This window comes from Onychostruthus taczanowskii, unplaced genomic scaffold (genome assembly GCF_017590055.1).
Source record: "Onychostruthus taczanowskii isolate IOZ18803 unplaced genomic scaffold, ASM1759005v1 scaffold19, whole genome shotgun sequence".
Lineage (NCBI taxonomy): Eukaryota > Metazoa > Chordata > Aves > Passeriformes > Passeridae > Onychostruthus > Onychostruthus taczanowskii.
The window spans coordinates 9348779-9368614 of NW_024499128.1; the positions used below are offsets into that span (position 1 = coordinate 9348779).

Here is a 19836-nt window from a genome sequence, read left to right on the forward strand (position 1 = left end):
GCATTTTTCCCCCCTTTTGGAAGTAATCAGGAAAGAAAAAAACCTCACAAATACTCTGTAAAAGACATCTTGTCACTCTCAAATAGGAGAGCTAGAGACTTACCACTCATGGCTGTGCACAAACTGCACATCATGATTCAAGGTAACACAGCAGCAGGTGCACTTATGTTAACAGGACACAATTAAAAATAAATAAACAAGTTAATTACGCTGCTGTTAAGTCCACAATTGACAACAGATTTTGCCACAAGCACGAACTTCCCACTTGGTATCTGCAGCTGGCCTTTCCCAGAGTCAGCAGAGCCCACAGCATTCACAGCAAGGCTCAGGGAACAGTGACTGATCCTAGAAAGTGTTTGGACAAACAAAGCAAAACTCATTCAGCAGTCACTGTATTGGCAGTTCAGACTTGCTGCTGCACCCGACTGCCCACAGGAGATAAGTCAAACAATATAGCAAAATTATTTTATTGACACTTTAGAAAACAGTATTTTTGGCTACTATAAAATTGAAGTCCTAGTCCCTTAACTGCAAGGCTGACACCCCAGTGCTGAGTCAGTGAAGCACAGAATTTACTGGGATGTGGCTCCAATAAAAACATGACACACACTATTTGCTTTCTATAAGGAGAAAGTTCATTCTGCTGATGGTTTGTCTTCTCCAAGTACCCAAACCCTGCTCTCAGAACAAACTAGACAGTCTCTTTCTCATGGATGCTAATCAGCCCTTCCATCTCCTCTGCTTCCTGTCCCCAAGTGTGCCCACCACCTTCTCTCTCAAATTGTCCAATTGATGAATGAAGTTAAACTCAGAGCAATTGTTCCCAACCTGCATTTAGCTGGAGGCTTTTCCCTCTCCATCAGTGGGAGCGTTGGCCCTGTGCCCACAGGTGTGTCTGTCAGCTAATCCTGTCACTGGGCTAATAAAAGGTAGCACTGCTCCTCACAAACCTGGCTCTGCTGAGTCTTCTGTGAATCATCAAAATGCACTCTGACTCCAACAAGCTCCGATTCCCACACCAGAGCAAGATTTGTAGAATGAAAAGCAAGGTTTAAGACCCAGAGGAGCAAGTTCAACTCAGTAAATTGGGAGTGTGACACAGCCAGACAAGCTGTGCTGCAATTCTGTCCCTGGTGGCACAGGATTCAACGGGAGGGGATGGGAGCAGCCCTACTCCACACTCCCAGATAGCACAGAAAGAGAGACAAAGTGATTTCAGTCCTGCTCTTTAAGTAGATAAAGATGCATCAACATAAATGATGCTTTTGGTTTTAAAAGATCAATTAATGTATTGTCTCGTTAATTTTTACCTCTAATGCAAGATGCACAAAGAGGGACTTTTCCATTAGGATAATCCATGGAAAATGTGCAGTTTTGTCAGTAGAGATCCATTAAAAAAAATTAAAACCTCACAGCTTTTTTTACAGCATACACTCTATGTTATTAGTTGTAGATGCTTTGGACTCTATGTACTGCAACTGCCATAGGCTAGATCTGATAATCTCTTATTTGTACAGTCAGAAAGGGACACATTTTGGTTTATTTCCATAAATATTTCAAAAGCTTTCTCTGGCTGAGAAACAGAGAGCCTCTTCAGTAGTTATTCCAGTCATAAGAATTTGATTGTTGTTGCTTGAATAAAAGGAAAGCTTGGGGGATTTGTTGCGGGGGTTTTGATGGGATTTTTTGGTGTGTGTTTTTTGTTACTGATTTCCATCTCTTAACAGTGAGAACATATTTTAAAAGTTATTAATATGGACATTGTTTTAAATATTGAAAATATGCAAAAACGGCCCATACATAAAATATGACAAGGAAATTACATTTTGCTGGAACACTGTTCTGAACTCTAACAGAGCACCATGCCCCAGCTTTCTTTCTGACCACACATCCAGCCTCAACAAGCCCTCTGAATGTCACATCCCATCACAGGTAAGGGAAAAACAAAACAAAAACAAGCCACCAGCAACAAAATAACTGGACCAGTAGGATGCATCCCTTCTGAACGCACCTCTATCTCCTTCCTAAGGAGGGACACATTCCTGCAACAGAATGACTGCCCTGAGAAATTGTCAACATTTCTTCTGAACAAGGGCATAGCTGAGCCACTACTGCCTGAAAACACACCAAATACTGTTTCAAAGAGAGACACAGAGAGGAACTGACTATAAACACATTTCCCTTCTGTGATGCCCATGCAAGAACTAAGCAATTGATCTGACTTTGGGAATTCAAACATCAACAAAAGAATTTTTTTTTCAATAAATTTCATTCAACAAGAAATCTTGTGGACAAGGCTGGAGAAAGGAGGAAGTGCCAGCAAAGCACAAAGACATCCAAGATCTTTCCAATATCTAACATAAGACTTTATCAGCTCCATTTTCTAAGAAGGCCTTGCCTTGGCTCCTCCAAACCAACTTCTCCTTCCTTAACCAGATGCCTCAAATGTATCTGATGCTTCACAAAAGCTGCACCAGCGCTGCAGCAAAAGGTACAGGTGGGCCAGGAAGATGCCCTGAGGGTTGGAGCACCTCTCCTACAAAGACAGGCTGAGAGAGCTGGGGCTGTTCAGCCTGGAGAAGAAATGGCTCTGGGGAGACCTTTTTGTGGCCCTCAGGTGCCTAAAGGGGGCTTATGAAAAGGAGGGACAGGGACCTTTTATACAGGTAGAAAGTGATAAGACCTGGGGCAGTGGTTTTAAACTAGCAGAGGGCAGGTTTAGATCAAATGTTAGGAAGAAATTCTCTACTCAGAGGGTGGTAAAGCACTGGAACAGGCTGCCCAGAGAGGCAGTGGATGTCTCATCCCTGGAAGTGCTCAATGCCAGGTTGGATGGGGCCCTGAGCAACCTGGTCTAGTGAGTGGCATCCCTGCCCAGGGCAGTGGGTTGGGAATGTGATTTTTAAGGTCCCTTCCAACCCAAACCATTCTGTGATTCAAACTCTCCACAGGAAGAGTTTCTGAAACAGCCATATTCACATCAAGATGTTCTACAGCTTCTTCTCTTTCCTTTCACTTGTAACATTTTTTAGCTAATTGGCTCCAGAATTTATAATGCTGGCGACAGCAGCCTGGCTGTGCGAGGCAGAGGAGGTGGAGGAGGAGGGGAGGGAAGGCAGAGCAGCTGCCAAGGCTGCCGGCACCATCTCCTGTTCTCAGCCAGTTACTGCAAAGCCCAGCCCCAGCCCGGGATGCTGATGCTCAGCCAGGCAGCTCAGGGTATCTTATGCTTAGAAATATCACAAGACAACTTAGGAGGTTTTATGCAGACTCCAGAAAAAGCAGGAATCCAAATATGAAGTGCAGCTAAAACCACTGAATTTTGAAAAGGAGCAAATTAAGCAGCCAAGGAGGGGGGGAAATGCAATTACAGCAGAAAAAACTGTGTTTCACCATTAGCATTGCACAATAAGAAGGTTTGTCAGGCACCGGTTTAGCCTCCACATGTTCACATCCGTCAGCATTTCCATGATAAATCCTAATTTTCGCCATTGTTGATCACATTGAACTAAAACTTGGTATGCAAGTTTTTAGCACAGATGCTCAAATAAATTATGCACATTAGTCATTTAACTTTCAGAGCAGCAAGAGAAAGCTGCTTTTTGGGAGGGGGGTTGACTGCAATTTATGACAAGTTTTTTTTTTTTTGCCTTACACAGCTAAAAAAGACAAGCAGCTCACTTCTTGAATAAACTTCCCAAGCAGTATGTCTTTTGTATAGATGATAAAACTTTTGACAGTAGGAGAATATTTATGACTAATTAAAAATGCCTTCCCACCACCAGCAGTGATATACCTTCAGTATTTTGCTCTATACATTCACAGGTGCATAAAAGCAGCCACAAAGAATATTAAGCACATAATGAAAATACCAATAACAGCAGCCTGAAGGCAGCAGGCAGTAGAGACGATGTGATCCAGATGAGAAATTGTTGAAGAAGCAGTTAGTTATGGAGCTGAACAAAGTGTACATGCAGATATGATCAACTGATTGAGACATCCCAGGCCAGACAATCTATTTTTCAGGCATAACCATATTCTGTGCAGTATTTGAACTGACACCACTTTACAGCAAGTTAAAAAATCCTACAGAATTCACATTTACCTTGGTAAAATGTCCCTGTGTATTCTGGCTGTCCTCATCAATCTGCTCAAAATAAACAATATCAACAGTACCATAAAGTACTTTAGAAAAATCCATAGTCTGTTTTGAATCTCCTGTTATTACAGCAACTACAGTGAGTGTTCAAATAAATGAGTACAAAAAGACAGAAAATTCATTCTGCATTCTGCCACCAATCTTCCTCTGGCTTCCATGACTGCTCAGGAAAGCTGTATTGCAGTTCTAGCATTACAAATTAAGAGACAAAACTGTTAAACACAGCCTTGTTTGACTGTTGATGCCCTCTCATGAAACAGTTCAGGAGCCACAGTCACTACTGCCATTTTAAGATTCTGTATGGGAAGAGACAGATGTGTATTTCGGGGAGAAAGGAAAAAAAATTCGTAACAGGTATGGGTAGATAGGAATTAATGTTTATTTGCTTTAAAGACAGTGATGTGCAGAGCAGGCAGATGCAATGTTTGTTTTCATTCATGAGGTGAGAAACTCGTGTCACTGGATAAAGTGACTCAGCACCCAGGAAAACACTCCAGAAACTGAGTCCAGACTTCCTGGGCTCCAATCATCCTCCTCATTTCTGGAACCACCCTGGTGACTTTAATACTGATTCCAAAGATATTACCAAAGTAATAGGCCCCATTCTTTCCAACTCCCATCAAAATTTTCAAGGCATACTGCCACATTGCAGAGGAAATAAAAGACAAATCCTAAGAACTGGAAATCTTAAAGCACTACAATTCCCAGAGCTCTATACAAAGCTTGGCAGCAGGCTGAATATATGGTTTTACATAATACTACTGGTTTCAAAGTGGAATATTTCTGTACTGCTGCCTACTGCACAGTTGAGATTACAATTCCTCCCTTTGTGTTCATATCACAAATATAACATAGATGTGGGGCACTCTGCCCATCAGCCTCCTGTAAATCATTAATTTGATCATAGCAACCCTCTGCTAAGAAGTAAAGAATAAGAATAATGATAATAGATAATAAGTTTTGACTTCTAATTACTTCAATATCTAAATATTCATTCTGGTTTCTGAGAACTCTGGACTAGGATTAAGATACATCTGTTTCATCTAGAATTTTTAGGAATTTTAATCTCACAGAAGTGAAAGATTTATAGGGTAGATGTGAGTCATGCACAGGAGAGATGCAAGGCAGATTTCTCCTTCCCTAAGTTTTACAGTGCAGCTCCAACCACGGTGTCTGCTGTACCACACACTTCAAGAACAGCCTGTGCTTCCTACCAAATTAGCTGGTTATTTTTACACATTTTTCTGGTCAATAATGCCCACTGCCACCAAGGGAATGCTGAATCAGCATCTCCAGGTGAAATGAAAGCTATCATTCATTCCAGTAATAAAGAGATGCACAGACAGCAGGGATGTTGGTAGGAACACCCAGGGTCAATCACGACCCTGGAACAAGAAGGACTATTAAGAACAGAGTTAAATAGCTCTACAATTATTTTTTTAATCATTAGAAATGATCAGAGCACTGAACAGAGTGTTCTCACAGATTATTCTTGAATGTTCTCCCAGGAGCACAGTCAAATAAAAGGTAAGAAACCAAGTACCAATATTTGTACTGGTTTTGCACAGTACAGTCTCCACAGAGCTCCAGGCTGAGATGATGGTATCATTATAGCTTTGTCTATCCCCTCCAGGCTGCTTTTTTTGGCTTTTTCCTACATATTTGCTTTTTAAATACAGAGAGAATGTTCCATGAGCTCCAGAACCAAAGTTGCCTGGTTTCCTGTGGATTTCTCTCTCTAAAGGTGACACCTGACTCAAGCAGACTTCTTGTTCTCATACCAAAATGACATGAAACATGAAAAGCATGAAAACGATGCCAGCAACATTACCATGGTGCTCTCAAATGCCACGAGCCTTTGGAAAGCATGGAATAGCAAAAATGATGGATTGTGGTGCTGCCAGCGTGTGAGGCCAGAGCTCCCTCAGTGCTGCCTGATCTCCAAATGGGAGATTCCCAAGGGTCTGTTTGCCTGCAGGGCTCTGATCCCTGACATGACCTCAGGGCATGGCCTCAGGATGGAGATCTCCTGGAGATGGAGATCTGACTGCCTTAAACTTGCTGGAATTCATTATTTTTGAAACCTCCACCATCTGCCAAGCTTGACAGAACACAACTTGCAAGTTCAAAAGTGTAGGGTAGGCACAGACAAATCTCATCTACATACACACACAAAGCACAGTAATAAGCCTCACTTCCTCAGGAAATCAGACTAAAAATGGCACAATCATGAAAAGCAAAGGTCTGGGCAAAATCCCATGTTTTTCAAATTGGAAGCATAAGTCAATGTCTTGGCTAAATTATTTTTTGCTTTCCTATTTTCTGCTAACTATAGGATAGAAAAAAAATAGAAAAGCTTTGTATCTACCTAATTAGAGTCATGAATAACCAGATGTTGCTCTAGAAGGTTACTACATGAATATGTAGATTGGTCACTTAATGAGACCCTATCAAGTACCTTCTGGTACAGAAGGGCAGGAAAGACCCATTTTGGAGCAAAGGAAAAGCAGCATCTACAGTCATTTCTTCATCATCTCACTCTGGAAAATAAATGCAGAACCTGCCAGCAGTTAATATTGCCCTGAAGCACTGTGAATAAACATTTGTCTGATATTAGGTACACAGACACCTCCATGTATAAATCAAGGTGCAATGTGCCATATAAATGAACAAAGGAAGAAAAAAAATCCCTACCTAATCCTATATTAGACATTAAGTGCTTCTTTTGATCAAAAAATAACTCATAAAGCCTATTAAAAAGCTAGCACTTCTCTCTCTGTCAGATAAAAGACACTTCACTGTAATTAAACTTCTGTCCAACTTTCCAGAAGATTAGGGGAAGAAGTCTGACAGGCTCTATTTGTTTTGGTGACTGACATTCATTGGGACATCCAAGGAAAAGAGAGGTTGGGCAATAGATTTACAACACTTCTGATCTAACAGCACTTATGAAGATGGACAGTTCTGGGCTTATCATCACTCATTCTTTTTTTTGTTGTTGTTAAAAAAAATCCCTGCTGCCCAAGTCTACAGCATTTTCTGTTCAGATTGCAATCTACATTCCCTGGTCTTCAATGGTTTGGGGTTTTATTTCATTTTAAACATCAACACACACAGCAGGTTGTTTGGGTAAATCAGTTTTACATGATTTATATGAATAAAGGTGGTAAAGAGCCATGTCTTTTAACAGAACTCCATGAGCACTTGCAGAAGGAAAATCCTTTTTCACACACATTCTCTGTGTCCCTTTTCCCATATGAAACAATATGTCAAAACACATGGCTGGGTTTCTGACACGAGGCGATGGGAATAAGCCATCAGTTCTGGGATCTCAACACCAGAACCAAGGATTTACTGCTCTTCAATTTTCCCTTCTGTCCTTCATCCTGTCCAAAACCAACTTCACCTACGTGTTTCCTCGTACTTGACCTTCCACAAGACATCTCAAGAGCCAATGTCAATCCTGCATTTAGACCACAAGAGCAAAAGTAGAAATTATCACTTTGGGAAGAGCCACAAGTAACCATTTTCACAGCCTGTCTTTCAGAAATGCAGCAAAGCTCAAGCCATAAAGCAGCATCATTCCTTCACGTGAGCCATCTCATTGGACAACATTTCAAATTCCAGAATACTTTGCCAGGATTGTTCGAGGAAATCTCTCTAGAGAGACCAAATATGTAGATAGGAAGCAGGCACAATAATTGTGCAGCTTTTCTCACTTTAAAAAATAGTATAATTGCTACTCATTTTTCCATAAGAGAAAAGTTTATGAACCACTTGGCTGACTTTCCATATTCCAAACTACAACCACCAACGTGTTTCAGTGTACCACACCCACAGCAGTCACAACTGGGGGGAAAATGGGCTCTAACTAATGGTGGCTGCATGGTTAAACTGACCCACTAATTAAACACCTTCCTTCCATCACCCTTCCCTAAATAGCAGAACAGGTACAATTCTTGCTATCAAAGTGGCCCTGAGCAATCTTCTTTTGAGCTTTTGAACCTTTGGTTTGTTATCTTTGCTCTGCAGTTAAAAAGCACCAGAACACTTCCTGCTGCTGCTGCTGAAAGTGTAATTTACTCTATTTATACGACTTCTAGCAACACACTCCAAAGCAGCACTGAGAGTCCATCACACACGATTAATGGCACTTTCAGCTACATTACTCAGCCATCCTGAAGTTGCCAAGAGAAGGGAGCTGCTGCCCATGTGTGCAGTGCTAAAGTGACCCTCCTCTTGCCCCATGCTGGCACCACAGGAAGGTTTTCTCCCCTTAGCAAAAATAGCAAGCTCCGAGGGAGTCGACACAACTCAGACGTGTAAACAATCACTGTTAAAAGAAATTGATTTAAACCTACTGCTCAGGAAATTCAGTCCTGTGGTTCTGTGTCTAAAAGTGTCCAATGTGAGTGATGGAGCAAATAGGATATGCATCATCATTTGATCTCTGGGAGGTCTGGAGACACTGGCAATTGCACAGGCTACACAAAACACAGATTGCAGGGCAGATCCCCACACAGGGAAATACCACAGCAAAAATGGGTTTATAGTGATGTTGTCTTTGTGGTGGGATAATCTCTATTGCCTTTTTAACTACAAAAACACTGGCTCTGAAATGTAATAAATGGAAAGCAGTAATAAATGGTAATAAATGGAAAGCAAAGTAAAAAATGGCAAGCAGGTCAAGAATGCAAAAATGAGAAAAAAATAAATTTTGTTTGGTGAAGCCATTTGGAAAAGGTGTTTATCAACCATAACTCCCCACTCTAGATCAACTACAGGACACTGGAAGCAGAAATAGCAGCTGGAAAGTGTCTACCCCAGTCACTGAACAGTGTGGGAAAGCATCACTGGGAATGCAAACCAAGATGATTGCAGTGTAAAGAGAAAGAGAATAATCAGCTTGCACACCCCCCTCATACACACCTTCAGGCACTCTCCTGCCTGTGTTTAAAAGCTTGGTGATGAGCACACACACCCCCACTGCACAAAGACTCAACATCTGCCAGGTAGGGAAGGGAGCCATGTAACGCTCTTTACCACGACACTCAAAAATCTCTTCTACTGAACACAGTTTTGCACTGTAGCAACAGGTGAGCCAGGATTATCTGTGATTCTCTCCTTTGTTGCCATAAAAATAAATTCAGATGCCATTTGTGATGATGTTTTCTTAAGTATCTGCCAATTCATTAATTTTAATGGAGAAAACTTAAACTTCTTAGGGTAGACACAAATTTTGTAGTGTTTGTACTGCTCATTGCTCTACACACACATAACCACTGATGTAATAAATCAAGCACTGCACTATCAGCACCAAAGACAACATATTTCAACTAAGGGCAAAATAACCTGTGGCTGAAAAAAACCCAAACAATAGAAAGCTGAATAAGTGCTGGGCTTCATCACTAGAGGGAGGCATGATCACATATTAAATTACTCTAATACACAGGCAATTCCGAGCACAATTATGAAACAAATAAAAGAGAAGACCATCAGCTAAATCTGGAAAAAAATTATGGAAAGGAGAAAATTAGGTTTGCTTCCTTAACAAGGTTTTATTTCCAAAAACTCAAAACCTTCTACTGAGAACTTTCAAATCACTCGTAATGAAAGGTTTTAAAAAATTTATCTTATTGCCTTCTTTTTAAGACAGAATAAGGTATGTGATAGAAGAAAGTCAAAATTATCAGTTTCAGAACTGACATCAGGAAAACGTTAGAATTTTAATTTGAGCAGCTTTACAGCCCATTTAACTCGAAATCAAAAAGTAATTTTAATCATGTTTTTATTTTTAAACTAAATTGGCAGAATTGTATCTAGATAAACAGGCACTACCAAAAAGCTGCTTTTTCAACAGACATTTTCCCCTTGGCCATTAATAAATTTAGAAAAATAACTTCTCTGAAGGGCTGTGAAAAGCAGCCTAAAAAAAAAAAACACAACCTAAATCTATAACTCAAACACTACCATCATTCTTTTATTTTATCATTTAATCACTTGTGGGTTTGAGGGTTTGCTTGATTTAATATACAGAATGTCTTTTTTATATTGGTTAGATATTATTTTTTCTCCCCTGTAAACTTCACAGATAAACCACACAGCAATTTGGCTGGCTCACTCCTGGGAATTCACACTTAGCTAACCATTTTACAAATGACTAAACAGTTTCATTAAGAGCAGCAGCAGAGCCAAAACTTTTTACCACCCTGCTTGAATCCTACCCATCATTAGGAAGGTGGAGCCCAAAACAGCATCATCACCTATCTCAGGAGACACATCAGGAAATGCTGCCCAGACAAGCTAAGTGTGCCCACACAGAGCTCAACATGGCATTGACTGCTTTGCATTCAGCATTTTTACACCAAAGGCTGAAATTCCCCACACTCCTGTTGCTCAGCCAAGGGAGCCACAAGCCTGCAGTGCAAACAGTCCAGGGTCTTTTTGAAAGACAGAGGTATTGCTTTCACAAGAATGGCTTTAACAGAGGGCTCCTAATGTGTGGAATTAAACAAGGAAGCAAGAAGATGTGCACCGAGGGTGAGAAGCACTGCCTGGCATGCTGTGGAACTGTGTTCAGAAAGGCTGTGGAAGCAACAGCCTGGAAAGTTTAGCTCTGGCAAATTCATTTCCCCATTACACATTCACTCCCACAGGAGGGCAATGGTTTAAACACCCTCATGTTTCAAACAACCATCTCACTCCACAAACAGACTGCTTCTCTCAAAGCCTGGCAGCACTTTGCCACCAGACCTGCAAACATCCTTTTCCTTCACCATCTCTACAACCTGGTCCTTCTAGCAGACAACTCCCAGTGCTCAGAGCTCCTACTCCCTTTCCCATGCCCAGACAGATACTTGGCACATTTTGCTTTGTGACATTTCCTTCCCAGATTAAATGGTCTGGGGAAAGCAACTCACTTCCCCTTGCAAACACTCATAACATAAAGCTTGACTAACTCTTCACTGCATCATCCACAGTTATTCATCTTTTTCTTCCTGAAAGGATTTCAGTAAGCAGAAAGCCCTTTATCAGGATGGGAAAGAATAGAAGGTGGCACAGAAAGCTCCATGGAACATCAAGGAAATATAAAGAGCTGGTCTCTCAGCTTGCAGCCCTTGTTTCCTTTCTCTGGGCTTTAACATAGCAGGGTCTTGCTACCAGCATCCCCTCCTGGAATCACTCACCTGTTCATGAAGGTGGAATTCTGCTCTTTCAGGGCAAGCTCCCTCTGCTGCAGGGCCACAATTTGCCTCGAGAGATCATCAGGTGTCCTACACAATTAAAACAAAATAAAAATTTTTAATGAATCATTGGTTGCAAATCTATATTCCACACACAGCCATGAAACAGCTCTCACCAAAAGCAGCCAAGGTGATTTCCTGGGGCCAAACCTGTTGCAGTCCCTTAGAACAACACAGAGCTGCAGCCTGTCCAGCTCCCATAAAATCTAAAGCCATCACAGGATGAGCACAGCATTAGTAGTAAGAGAGTAAGAAAAGGAGGAAATAAATCAAAATGCAGTCTGCACAATTCAACAACTCTGGCTACTGCTGACCACCCTCTGAGAGTGTAGATGTTCAGATACATGACAGGTGACTCAAAGCAGTGTTCCCACAGAGTTACCAGTGTGCTAACTTGAGTCCTTCACATACACCATGACTCCAGAGCCACAGGAGAAAAACCCAGAATCCCTCAGCTCTGGGTAACACTTCAGATGTCACTGATAAACTTTCCCTGTCAAAGAGATCAGAGATTTTTACAGACCCGCTAGCAACAACTCCACAGCTGCAAGAAATAGATTTATTTTTTCATCCAATCCAATGACAAATGCTTAAAGGTAATGGAATGGGATCAAGATAACTCCAGACTGGCAGTTCCATGGACTACATCAACAGCCTCTGCAGGAGGAGACTGCTCTTTCAGAGGCCTCTCTTGAAGTCATAAAAATAAAAACTGTCTTGAGCATCAGAAAGGTTTTCCCACCCTAAAACAGAAGCAAAAGGGAAGGAAGCTGGAACGGGCACCCCTGTATGAAGTGGGTACATACATCCCTTTGCTCCACCAAGATGCACCACCCAAAAAGGGGAAGAGTAACCCAGACCTTGAAAGGGCTTTTCACAGGGAGCAAGTGGGGAGTCAGTTTTGCAGCAGTGAAATCTGCAGGCACACAATCTATCATGTGCCCCAAAAAGCAAGTCAAGGTTCCACCGCTGCTGGCAGATGAAAGCAGGCCTGGTCAGAGTCTACACTGAAATACAGAGCTGGAATGAGGCTGCTGCCACTCCAAAAACTGAACAGGGAGAAGTGCCTTGAGCTTGATCATTGGATTCTGACTGGATCTAGGACTAGAGATTTTTCTGATGAAAATATTTTTCAGGCAACTACTCACATCAAAAAAAAAAGGCATAGCTTTTCCTCTTTAATCATCTGTCACTTCCAGTTGAGTGAAAATTAGTTAAACGCTGAGTTGGTGCAGATAGAATTCCATTCTGGCAACCCCAGCTGAAAGATTCCTGCATTTCACTTCCAGAATTACAAACCTTTATCCTTCCTCAGCAAAAAATTTTGAGGCCTCTAACACCACTTGTGTTACATCCAAGTCTTAATAGTCAATATACAGCTAAAGAGATGGAAATGTTCTCCCATCAGACAACAGAGGCACAGATTGCAGCAAAGGAATCACTCAGGACAGGACATCACACTCACTAACCAAGGGAATTACGAGAAGAAACCAAGACACAACATGGAGATAGCTTGGCTAAAACATCTGAAAATAAAATTCTGTTAGCAGAGAAAAGTCAGTTTTAAGCCAACATGCACCTGGATTTCAAAATGTGTTGCAGCATTAAATTACATTTCAAAGTCTTGTAGCTGAGCCTAAAAGGATCCTTAACTTGAGCAGTTCACCAGCTCTTTACTGAGGGCTACCAATGGCTGGGCATCAGAGGGAACACCAGGGAAATGGACTGGGCACACCTAAGTCTGTTTGGCAAGAAGAAGCTGTAAGCAGACACAAATGATTTCCGCAGGAAAAATCTTTGTACAATGTAATGCCAAGTCAACAAGGCTCTGAAAAATGCAGCTCTAAGCTTCTAATAAATCACCCAAATACAGCAGATTTATCATAAGCATAGCTAATATCAGGAAGCTCTCTGGTCATGTTGAGTGCCAGCCCTCAACACCAGTGAAATAATTTCAGATATTCTGTTTTTAATGTACAAAAAAAGTGTATCTGCCTTGATTTTTTCCTTTTTTTTTTTTTTCCAGAAACTCATACCATAATCTATTAGGACTGACTTCAGGAACTGAAATTAATCCAGTAGTAAAATGAAAGAGTACTATAGAAGCCACAGATTTCTAGTAATGACAGCTCCTGACCGATTTCCAGTAAAAAACAATCATCCTCATCTGTTCAGCCATTCAAACTAACAATCAGCTTCCAATCTCAGTTCCAGCAATTGGCAGCTTTAGGTTTACACTCAGTTCTGGACAATGTTTTATTGGCATTAAACAGCTTTTATTATTTTTTTTTCTTTCTAAGTGGAGTAGCATAGCTATGTAACAGAAAACAAAGTCCATGGGTATTAATCCCCCGTAAAGAAAAGTTCATTTTCTGTAACACTAAATCATATCAGGTGATCAGAGCCAAAGACACCTTTGCATGCACTCTGCTGTCCTAATTGAGAGGTTTCAAAGCCTGGTTCCAAGGTCTACACCGTATCCTGAGCCTCAGCAACTTGGCAAAAGCCAAATTTCCACAGATCCAAGCAGAGGAACAATGCTGCATGCACAATAAAATTAAATCAAAGCTTTCAATTTGAAGAGAATTGGTCAAGTCCCAAAGCACTGCAAACAGCAACCAGCTGTAACCAGGCCTCTCATTGCACGAGTTTCTGCAAACAATGCCACGCAAAGAGAGAAATTTGTCAGCATCCCAGCACACAGCAACATGTTCTGGCCTTGAGAGCCTTGGCTGATGTCTATGATTTTTGCTAAGCTTTGTCCATTCCCTATGGAACAGTTGATATCAAAAGCAGTATTAGAAAACCAAGGAATCTGCTTTAAGAGGTTCTTTGTGACAGCACAGCTTTCCAACACTACTGGAATCATGGCTTGTTGAGGGAAGTTTGAAACCCTGCCCTGACCCAAAGAGAGCCAGAACTGCCTTTCTGAAAAGCTGAGCAGTGCCACTGTGTTTGCTCTGCAAACCTGCAGGCAGCTTCCTTCCCCAGGGAGTAACCACCAACCACCCCACAGCTCGTGTGCACCAGCCATGCAAAAACCTGCAAAGGGACCAGAACAACCCCATTCAGGGCACTGATTAATAAACTGATACACGTGCTTTGTGATCACAACGTGCACGTGAAGAAACGAAATAGGGGCTTCCAAAATGCAGAAGAAAATCCCTGCCTTCAGTTCCCCTCTCCTGGCTAAGGCACAAGGAACTAAAAGCTAGAATGTTCTTCCTCTGTCCCACCTTCCCATCCTGAGACACCCCACCTTCCTTAAGCAAAATTCATAAAACACTTGAATTTAAGTCCAATTTGGATGAGGTTTTCTTTTGCCCTAAATGAGCAAATTAGTCCAGCAGTTTCCAGCACAGTGAGACAGGAGGGGACAAAACTGCTGGCAACCAAAGTTCTCTGCCTTCCTTTGAAGCATAATTTGAAAAGGAGCAATTTAAGAATGATAAAAACATAAACCATTCAAATGAAGTGAAAAATTAACTTAATGGGATGTCCAGCCAAATCATACAATAACTTTTAGGGCCCACTGTCACATTTTTTAAACTTTTGAGGAAAACAGCTGATGCTATTTTGTATGTCTTTTTTTTTTAATGCACACAACTGACATTTCCCAGGATTTGGAGGAACACTCTGTTCTTAGTTAAGGATCTATTACCATTTCAGGATAAACTGTGACAGTTACACACTGAGAATTAGCTGTCGAAGTAACATTAAACCAAGACTCTCTAAGTAGATGAAAATGTTAAAGAAAAAATTTTTAATTTATAATTTATCAGAATGTCAACTTCTTATTGCTTCTATAAAATGTTTCAAAATGCACAGCAAAGGAAGAGTTTTGATCGTAGCTAGAGATCAGACATTAAATTTTAAGTAAGAAAGTGCAAGACAAAAGTAAACTAAAGAGAAAAACAGGCACTTCATCAACTATGTCTGGAGGACTGAGTTCTTTACTGCTTTTTGTTTAATTACATTTGATTCAAACTACCAAACTATACCCCATTTATAACACTAAATTACACAGAATTACTTATTTTTGAAAGTCTGCTGAATTAATATTTCTCTTCACAGATTTAGCTCAGTATAAATACACAGTGACAAGCTTGGTTGTCTCGAGTAAGTCATACTAAATTGAAATGGAACATTACCAGATTTTTGGCACAATATTTTTAGTTTGACACTTAAACATAATTAACTGACAAAGACCAGAGACCAATGTTCTTATTAAAGTGTGTGTCAATAAGGCACAGAAAGGGAGCCCACATCTGCTTAATTCTCTTCTATGAAAAACAATTTCCAGGTGGTTTTCTGGGTTTTGGTTTGTTGTTTGTTTGGGGTTTTTTTAAGGTAATCTCCCAGAAGTAGAAAATATTTATTTTGTTCCGTATCTTTTTTTGTATAATGTACAAGGAAATGTAATAAGATTCTGAAATTCTGCTCTCCACAAGAAAATCCTTTTCTACTTTTATAAAAATAATTTAATCTTCATTTTAGGCAGGAAAACAGCATCTGAAGAACAAACAGAACAATAACATGACAACAAGAGAAGATTTCTGGAAAGGCAGTTTAGTTGTTTTAAATATTTCTGTATGATTAGAAAGGCCATGGAATGCCTGTAACAGTCTTTTCCTGTATGTTTGAAGTGAGTCTCAAACATCCTCTTTGTATATTTGATCTCCTCAACTGCTTTAACTCCTCTAGCTCTGGTTTACAGGACTCCTGTCTACCCCTGAAGCTTCACCAAGTCCAAAAGCAGCTCAGTTCCTGGAAGGACTCACCCTGCAAGAAAGTTCAGCAAATATCAATAATCACAAGAGCTCATGCAGACCTCTGGGATACAGCACAGAATCCTTACGTTTCATTTGGTCAGATTAACTCCATGTTTGTTATGAGAAAGCAACAAATTGCTTAGTCTCCCTTTCTCCTCAAAATATGCATTGCCTCCCTGGGAGGACTCCTTAGCTCCTCTTCACCAGACCAGAGGAAAATATTACCACTAAAATCTGGTGTCCAGACATGGAAGTTCTAAGATTTAATTTTCACAACACACTTCTCCTGCAGAAAAGCCCCTCCAAGCTCCAGTCCAGGCAGTTACCTGTGTCTGCTCATACCTCCATGACTACATCCTCCCTTCCTATTCCTGACTACATTAACTAATGCACATGGTTTGGAATCTCCTACACACATTAGTCACAAAAAAAAAAAAAAAAAAAAAAAAAAAAAAAAAAAAAAATTTTAAATTTCTTTAATGTTTCCAGGCAATTAGGACACATTTAGTGCTTTGTAACACTTTGATTAAATGTTTTGAATAGTAGTCACAAACCTTTACTCATTCAAATAAAGGTGCGAAGAGCTGTCAAACCCACAAAACTAAGGTATACCTGAGACTGTTTCTCCAACAAAGTGGCTGCTTAACATTTTATGTACAAAGTAAATGGAGGAAATCTGAAGTGAAAGCAATAAGCAATCTCAGCCAAGGTTCCCCTCATTTAGAGAGCTCTTATTTGTGTACAGATAGAATCAACAAAACCAATTGCTCTTTACCAAAGCAAACGTCCCCATTAACCACTTGAAGCAGAACAACTTATTTGTAAGCAAACATATGAAGTGTTTATAAGTGTCTTGACAATTCTAAAGACAATTGATATGTCTCTTTTGAAGCAATTGCAAAATTAGCAATTAATCCAATCAAGCTATAATTTGAAGAGGGGAGGGGAAAAAAAAGGAATAAAACTATCTTAGATTCCAGTTAATAACTTCTTTGGATTTTAATGAAGAAAGCTTTTTTCCTCCCAAAGTTATGGCATCCTAACAACGCACTGTTCAAGCTTCATTTCTGCTTTAAAGATACAGGTAAGGGCTCAACAAGGTAAAATTAATCTTACTTTGGAAGAAAAATTAACCATTGGGAAACATTTCAGCAGTCCTTTCTCATCCCTACCACTGCTCTAAGAGAAAGCACAAAACAATCCACAGAAACGTGGTAGCACACATTGCACAGTGGAATGGAACCTTACCAGTGAAAGGCTTTCAGAGACCTCAAGCAGAGGGAATGTACTCACAGCAGCACCAAGACTGCTGATCTGGAAGATAAAAATACTCACCTTTGGGGTTTGCCACTGCATGCTCAATCACATGACATAATTCAGAGCTTTTAGAGGTCATGGTGAAACAAAAATTTCACAGAGTCATCAAGAGACCTTCATAAAATGCAACCATTTATAAGGCAGCAATAAGGCATTAAACATACATCTGGAGACACAGGGAGGGTATCTACAAAACTGTGAAATATTCTTTGTCCTATGTTTTTCCTACACAAGAAAATAAAGAGTTCTTAAGGTCTTAAACCTTAAGATTAGACACTGAAGAGAAAGAAAAAAAAACACACAAACTTCTAAAGCACCTTTCAGGTATTCACCAGCAGTAGCACTGAAGTATTGAAGTTGGAAACGATCAAAAGGGATTTTAAAACTGGCTGTTACTGCTCTCATGCTACCAGAGATATCAGCACAATCTTCACAATTAGAGAAGCAAATGTATTTTCTCAATTCACAATTAAGTGAATGTAATTATATATTAATGACGATGTTGAAAGGAAATTATTGTGGGAAACAATTTTCTACCTATTGCCCTTAAGACTTCAAGCACAAAATGTAAACACACTTAATAATGTAATATTTCATTTTACTGCAGCAAAAGACATTTTAAGTGCTCTTCCTAATCACAAACCTTATCTGAGAAAAAAGCAACAGCTGAAGGGAAAAATAATGTCATAAAATGAATAAAAACTCCTTTTAGGGAGTCATAAGCAGGGTTGTTTTTCCCTATAGTTTCTATTTGTCACTGGAGTTGGAATAATCATTTTGGCAACCTGAGGTTGGGCTGAGAGGACAGTGTGAACAGGGGAGCCAAGAGACTTCATGAGGAAGGTGAGGGCAAATCAAACTAATCTAAAGAACAGAATGTCAGCAAAACACCAATTATGTATTCTACATCCTTAGATTTTCAAGGCATTTGGATAGTTATAAAGAGCAACAAACAAAAAAAAATAGTATCTGAAAACCACACTGAAATACAAAGGTATGTTCATTGGAAAGAAACTCCAAACAGACAGATGTATCTTCCAACAGTGGGTCATTAGAAACCCTGAAAACCATTACAGGCCAATTACCAGGATTATACAAAACTGGGAAAGAACCCTGACAGCTAAAAAATCAATTTTACCAAACCTCTGCTGGTTCCATTCTGCAAAGTCACTCTCAAGACATTTGAAGAGAGACCTAGACCAGACTAGAAACAGACATCATCAGCTTCTTCTCAAGGAAGGAGGAGTGGGACACAGGGACAAGATACAAAATATTCCAAAACCTAAAAACAAATATAATTTGCATGTATCCAGCATGTCCTTCTGGCATAACTTCTACCTCCATGGAAATTACCAACAGAGACATCATTTTTGCAGATAGCCAGGGCTCCTGGCTGACAGGAGAGCTCCTACAGCAGCCAAGGCTGGCTATTGACAATTTATGTACATTTGACTATTTTACAGATTGCACTGAATTGATGGTCTTGTTCTTTTGACACCTGTCTGAGATAATCCTTGCAGAATAATAATTTACCTAAGTCCTTGTATTGTTTTTAACATCTTTATTGATCCTGTTGTTTACCCAGACTCTTATCAGCTGAAAATATTAGCCAGCAGTAACACAAAGCCCCTAACCTTGAGCAAGAGGAAATAATAATAATGGCTGAAGACAGGTCCTTGGGAGAGTCTAGACCATATTTTCAACTGCTTTTATATAAAGTGATTTGACATCCCATATATTATCTACTTCTGATTACAATCACATATTCAATCTCGTGCCAGGAATGGCCACTTTAAACTGCAACTTTAAGCTACAGTAAAAATTATTTTAACTGGGTTTTTTTTAAATATCAATACAATAACAGACACAGGTAAATTTATGGTAACAATTTTAGAAAGAATGAAAAGCACACTGCTTGTATGTTCAGCTGGAATTCTAAATTATTCTTTCAGCTAGAAAATTGAGGTTAAGCATGTAGCTTTGATTAATTAAAAACTACCCAAATTCAGTAAAAGATTATGTCTCACCTCTGCCAGAAGCAGAACATAAAACATCCAAGCTCCAGCAAATGTGAGACGTTAAAAGCCTTGCTGAAGTACAGAAAACACAGCTGAAAAATGATTATATTTATCATGAAAATCAATAGCAGAACAACAAAATTAGACAATGCCTAAGGAAAATGCTTCTGCTGCTAGCAGCCACGGGGCATTTGTATTAAGATGGCAAAAAGGCATCAGCTGCCACTGAAGCTCTGTTTGTGGTAGTTACATCCAGTGCATGAAACATCTGAGGTAGGACTAGATAATCCTTGAAACCAGACCAAAGCAAGGCCTGAATTTTAGAA

General features: G+C 40.0%; 1 protein-coding gene across 2 annotated transcripts in view; it reads right to left on the reverse strand.

The window, feature by feature from the left end:
* Positions 1-19836, reverse strand: part of MAD1L1 (mitotic arrest deficient 1 like 1) — a 350409-nt gene that overhangs the window by 303248 nt on the left and 27325 nt on the right. For both annotated transcript variants that reach the window (XM_041401934.1, XM_041401935.1), the window contains exon 10: positions 11347-11433. In XM_041401934.1, coding sequence (XP_041257868.1) covers positions 11347-11433 — 87 coding nt within the window. The remainder of the gene's footprint in view (positions 1-11346; positions 11434-19836) is intronic.